This window comes from Electrona antarctica (assembly GCF_951216825.1).
Source record: "Electrona antarctica genome assembly, contig: scaffold_57, whole genome shotgun sequence".
Lineage (NCBI taxonomy): Eukaryota > Metazoa > Chordata > Actinopteri > Myctophiformes > Myctophidae > Electrona > Electrona antarctica.
Genome location: NW_027637144.1, coordinates 840404 through 846252, shown reverse-complemented (window position 1 = coordinate 846252; position 5849 = coordinate 840404). Strand labels below are relative to the sequence as shown.

General features: G+C 40.1%; 1 protein-coding gene across 1 annotated transcript; it reads right to left on the bottom strand.

Annotated features, from left to right (window-relative positions):
• Nucleotides 1-801: 801 nt before the first annotated feature.
• Nucleotides 802-4889, bottom strand: LOC306919121 (uncharacterized protein). Its single transcript, XM_079531957.1, has 7 exons — nt 3840-4889; nt 3595-3689; nt 2667-2723; nt 2260-2462; nt 1835-1969; nt 1241-1327; nt 802-1133 (listed from the first exon to the last, which is right to left on the bottom strand). Exons 4-7 carry the CDS (start codon nt 2331-2333, stop codon nt 1046-1048), a joined length of 384 nt encoding a protein of 127 aa, XP_079388083.1. The 5' UTR covers nt 2334-2462; nt 2667-2723; nt 3595-3689; nt 3840-4889; the 3' UTR covers nt 802-1045.
• Between the last annotated feature and the right edge of the window lie 960 nt (nt 4890-5849).

Below are 5849 nucleotides of genomic sequence, written 5' to 3'. Positions count from 1 at the left end.
TTTGATCTAGGGGTAATGGACCCATAACACAGTGAAGGAGGAGGACACCCGGGTATAAATGCAATAATTTATTAACAAGAAAATAATGAATATTTACAGATATATGGCATCATGAATAAATTACAATCAACATGAAACATATTACAAACAGATATTACTTTTATTACAATTTTGTTTTGACTATGGCGTATTCTCTCGTGTATCATCAGATGTCCGTCTCCATGCTCGCCTCTCCTTGGAGGCCAGTTGGGTCAAAACACAGTATACCACATTGACAGCTGTAGTGAGTCTACAGTCCACCTGACTGCTGGCAATATAGCCTGGTTGTGATATGTAGATATGATTGATAGTTTATTATTTATTTATATTAATTCATTCTACAATTTTACAAGTCATTGTATTTATTTTTGTATTACTATTGTATTACTAATTTTATTTTATATATTACTAGGTTATTACTAATTGTATGTATTACTATACTACTCATTTTATTTTATATATTACTATGTTATTACTAATTTTATGTATTACTATACTCATTTTATTTATTTGATGCATTACTGTTATTACTAATTTTATTTATTTTATGTATTACTGTTATTACTAATTTTATTTGTATGCATTTATTTTATGTATTACTGTTATTACTAATTTTATTTGTATGCATTTATTTTATGTATTACTGTTATTACTAATTTTATTTGTATGCATTTATTTTATGTATTACTGTTATTACTAATTTTATTTGTATGCATTTATTTTATGCATTACTGTTATTACTAATTTTATGCATTACTATATTGCTAATTTTATTTATTTTATGTATTACTATATTACTAATTATATTTATTTTACGCATTACTATGCCATTACTAATTTTATTTATTTTATTTACTATTTTAATGCATTTATTTTACTTTAATCTATATTTTGTATCATTTGTTTTATCCATTTATAGTTATTTATATATTTGTTTTGTTTATTTTTGTTTAAGTGAACAACCAAAAAGCCCCGATTGATCACATCTACATATCACCACTACCAGTCAGGATCTGAGTGACTCAGAACCCTGGTGACCTCCATATGGCTGCTTAGGAGGACCAGATGGAGCCACACAGGAGACCAGCAACGTCCTAAAGAAAAGAAAGAAATGCTCATTACTACATTGTTCATAAAACAATCATAGTGTGTGTGTGTGTGTGTGTGTGTGTGTGTGTGTGTGTGTGTGTTGTACAGTTACCTTGCCGTGATGTGACTCCAAAGGTGAGCAGAAATAGTTGCTCCATTGGCTAGAAACGTGCTCTTCACCGGCATGATGATCTTGTTCCTAAAAAAAGTCTATAGTCAACCCCTAACTGATTACAGAACATGATATAAAAACACAACCAGAAGGATTTAGGAAGCAGCCGATCTACAAGCTCAAAATGTGTTACGTTGTAATGTGTATAAAGTTATTGAATTATGCCTTTTTGTTTACAAAGTCTAAAAAAGCCAAAGTTGTATTCATAATGTTAGTACGACGCAATTAAATTGTTATTGTAATTTATTTGAGCGACAATTAATCGGCCAGTAAAAACCGAAAAAAGACAAACCCCAAATTAGCTTGGCTGTGTGTGTGTGTGTGTCCTGTCACAACATACACTTACAGTAACGTTTAAGAATAGGGATCGACCGATTCTCGGCAACAGACGATTGGCTTTTTTTCAGTTTCATTCATGTTACAACGCACTTAAATCTTTAATTGCAATTTATTTGAGAGACAATAATCGTCTAGTAAAAAGAAACCTCATAATCGTGACACGCCTAAAGCGGTTCTTACTGTGGTGTTCCTCACCGGCAGGCCCAGGTCCGAAGTCCTCCGGCGTCTACCCAGATCTCCGTCCTCCGTCCTCCCATCCATCCATGGACAGACCTGCAGATCTCCATCTCTTGGTTGAGACTTCCAGCTGTGTCTACTGCCATCTCCATCCTGAGAAAGAAAGACAGAAACCAAATTAGCTTTTGTTGAGCTGCAAATTCAGAACCACTTATACCCTTTATACACATTTGATAAAACAGACCTTTAATGAGCATTTGGTATGTGCTCCTATTTCACTACACAAATTGATTCTCCAAAAATAGCATAACATGTTGCAACGCGGTGTGAGCTTGTAGATCTGCTATTTTTGCTGAACACTCCCCCCAGAATAGGGATGCTGGGGTTGAAGTGGTTAACAAAAGTGTCATTAAGACTTTGATTAGCTTGGACAGACTACTCACAGCTCATCAGAGTCCTCTGAGGGGGGGGGGGATCTCTGTCCAGGGAACATCAGCTCGTCTACCAAGATCTCCATTCTAACAAAGAACAAAAAACACACACCAAATTAGCTTTGCCGTGTGTGTGCGCGCGTGTGTGTGTATGTGTGTGTGTGTGCGCCCTGTCCAGCAGCGGCGTTCCAGCGACGTCTACCGCGATCTCCATCCTAACAAAATAAAGAAAGATTGATTAGACTCATTAGAGTGACCAAGGGCCAGATATATATTCTATCCTGTCACAACATATATACAGCCTAGTACATCAAACCTTTATTTATAGAGAACATTTAAAATAGAAGCTAAACGTATCACTTACAGTAATAAACGTTTAAGTTAGGGTTATTTTTGACAGGCCTAACAGGGTCTCTTACTTTGAGTCGTCTTCAGAGGAATGCAGATTCCTGGACAGCGGGAGACCTGCAGTACATCTGGAAGAAAGACATGGCGGTTATCGTCTATGAATGGCTGAAGAGCTTCACACATCACTCCCTTGTTGTTGCTGCCAATAGTCTGGAGAGTCTACCGTTCTTAGCTTACTTCTTATTCTTGATGAGTGTTTATGAATTTGATGTATTACTATGTGTTGTTCTTGCTTACTGTAAGTCACTCTGGATAAAGTGTGTGATAACTGCCTAAATTGTAAATTGTTGAAATTCCTAGACGTGATCAATTAGGGTGTGCTCTTCGGTGATAGCAGTGGTGTTATTTGTCTATTTTTACAGTCCCATTCCCAGAAAGACCACCGCCTGTGCCACACCGATACGGCATCTAGCCGGTACCGAGGCTCTGGTGTTCCCCACCGCTGAGTACTGTGCCCCAGTCTGGAGCCGTAGCCCTCATGTTGGTTTTGGGGCTTTTTATGCCTTTACTGATAGTGAACAGTATATAGACAGGAAAGGGGGAAGTGACGCACGGCAAAGGCCGTCGGGAGTCGAACCCGCAGCACGCCATCCGGCTGGCTTGGCAGCCTAGGTGCCCAGAAAGTTGAGCTAACCATCCGGGCCACACTCAAATATTTAATTGCAATTTATTTGAGCGACAATAATCGTCCAGTAAAAAGAAACCTCATTATCGTGACAGGCCTAAAGCGGTTCTTACTGTGGGGTGCTGAAAACAGAATAGGGATGCTGGGGTTGAAGTGGTTAACAAAAGTGTCATTAAGACTTTGATTAGCTTGGAGAGCTGACAGACATTCAACCAGTGCCACTAGGAGGCATCATTCTGCCATGCTATACTTCATGCCATAACAGTACAGCAGATATCCATCCTCAACAACAAACAAGAAATATTCCTACTCACAGCTCATCAGAAGTCCTCAGAGAAAACCCCGGGGAGGGAAGCTTTGGAACGGATCTCTGTCCTTCCACGACGTCTACCACGACCCATCATCCACCCTAACAAAGAAAGAACGAAAGATTAAGAGCCAGATATACGTACATTGTGTCCTTTCACATCATACACAAAATGTATAGTATTAGAGAACATTTAAAACAGAAGCGGACCATACCACTCACAGTAATAGAAAAGTCTAAGTGGTTTCTTACTTTGAGCCGTCTTCAGAGCCCCCATGCAGATTCATCCATGGACAGCGAGAGCTGCAGATATCCACCTGTAGGGGCTCCGGTTGAGCCTCGCAGCATCTGGAAGGAAGACATGGTGGTTATAGTCTATGAATGGCTGAAGAGCTTTGCACATCACTCACTTGTTGCTGCTGCCAATAGGAATTTGTGATTTCTGTGTGGCGACAATTTCTGTGTCTGTCCAATTTTTTTTTTAATAATACATACAATTTATATAGCACTTTTCAAGGTACCCAAAGTTGCTTCACAAAAAAAAGGTTAAAAAGGTTAAAAACTAGAAATAATTTGTTGGCATGTCTGTGAAGCTTTTCGGTTCCACACCAGTAACGAGCGAAGCAGCAGGTTGAGAAAGCTCAAGAATGGCGTCCCACAGGGGTCAGTGCTGGCACTGAATGATGCTGTTCAACAACTACATCCACATCAATGAAGTATGGCTATGCAGACGACCAGAGTACTGTGCACCAGGCTGGAGCCGTACCTCTCATGTCAAGAAGCTGGATGCTGCCCTCAACATCGGATGGGCCACCCCAAACAAACAACTGCCTGCCTGTTCTCGCTGGAATCACTCCAACAGAGGTCAGACGAGAAGCAGCCACGCTGGCCCTCACCGGGAAGGCACAGCTGAGTGAATCCCAGACATCTCCTCCACAAGGTCGTCAGAGACACCACAGCACACATGCCTCAAGTCACGGCACACTTTGCCACAGCACACGTGCCTCAAGTCAGTGCCCCTTTGCCACACAGGCCCAAGAACTGCTCCACACAACACCAGCTGACACCTCCAAGGCATCCTGGGTGAAGGCAAGACAGAGGGACCAGTGGAATACATTGAGGACCCCAAATATGTTCTTTGCCAGCACCTCCCCTGCAAGGAGTGGACAACCCTCAAAGCAGAAGTGGGACATCTCGGACAGTGCCCACTGTGAATGCGAGGATCCACTACAGACTGTGGAACACGTAATGACCATTTGCCCCAAATACCGGCCACCGAATGGTGATCGTGGCTTAGGTGACCTAGACAACGACACACTGGACTGGCTTGCTGCAACAGAGCTGACGTTCTATGGACATACGGCAGAAGATTTTTATGAAACTTATTTGTCATTTATTTTTTTGGCATGTTTGTCAAACCTTTGTGGCATTTAATTATGGAACTTGTGGATGTTTTATATATTAGTTTTAGTGGCACTTGCGGCTTTTGTGACATTCTTTGAAATGTATTGACACATTTGAGATTATGTTTTTGTTAGGGATGTCCGATATAGGCATTAAAAATTAATATCGATATCGGTTATTTTTTACATTAAAAACATCTACAAGCTCACAATGCGTCACGTGAGCTTGTAGATCTGCCATTTTCAAATGATTTTTATACATCTGAAAACTTGAAATGAGACATTTTGCATAATGAGCACTTTTACTTTTGGTACCTTTTTATACCAAATCCTTTGTACTTTTACTCGAGTACATGTTGAATTTACTTGTAACAGAGTATTTCTATATTGCAGTATTTATAGCCTACTAATATTTAAGTAAAAAGTTTGAGTTATTTTTCCACCACTGGAAAAAGCCTGCATATATAATCGGAAATTAGGAGTTGGACAATAGCCAACACGGACATCCCTTGATTTGTGTTATTTTGTGCAGCTTTTAGTGAGTTTGTGGCATTTTGTTTACTTTTGTTTGTTTGTTTTGTGAACGACCAAAGAGCACACCCAGTATGTATCACAATGCTATTTCCACCAGGCAGGTGTACTTATATCTACATCTCCTAAGCGGCCATGTACTAAACACTACAGATATCACAATTTGACTTTGGCAGCAGCAAGAAACGACTGATATGCAAAGCTCTTCAGCCATGCTTCTCTCTATACAAACACTCATAATGTTCACATGGACATCTTAGCAGCCAGGATGGGGTGGTCGGCCTGGAGGCCACTCAGAACCCTGGTGACCTTCACATGGACATCTTAG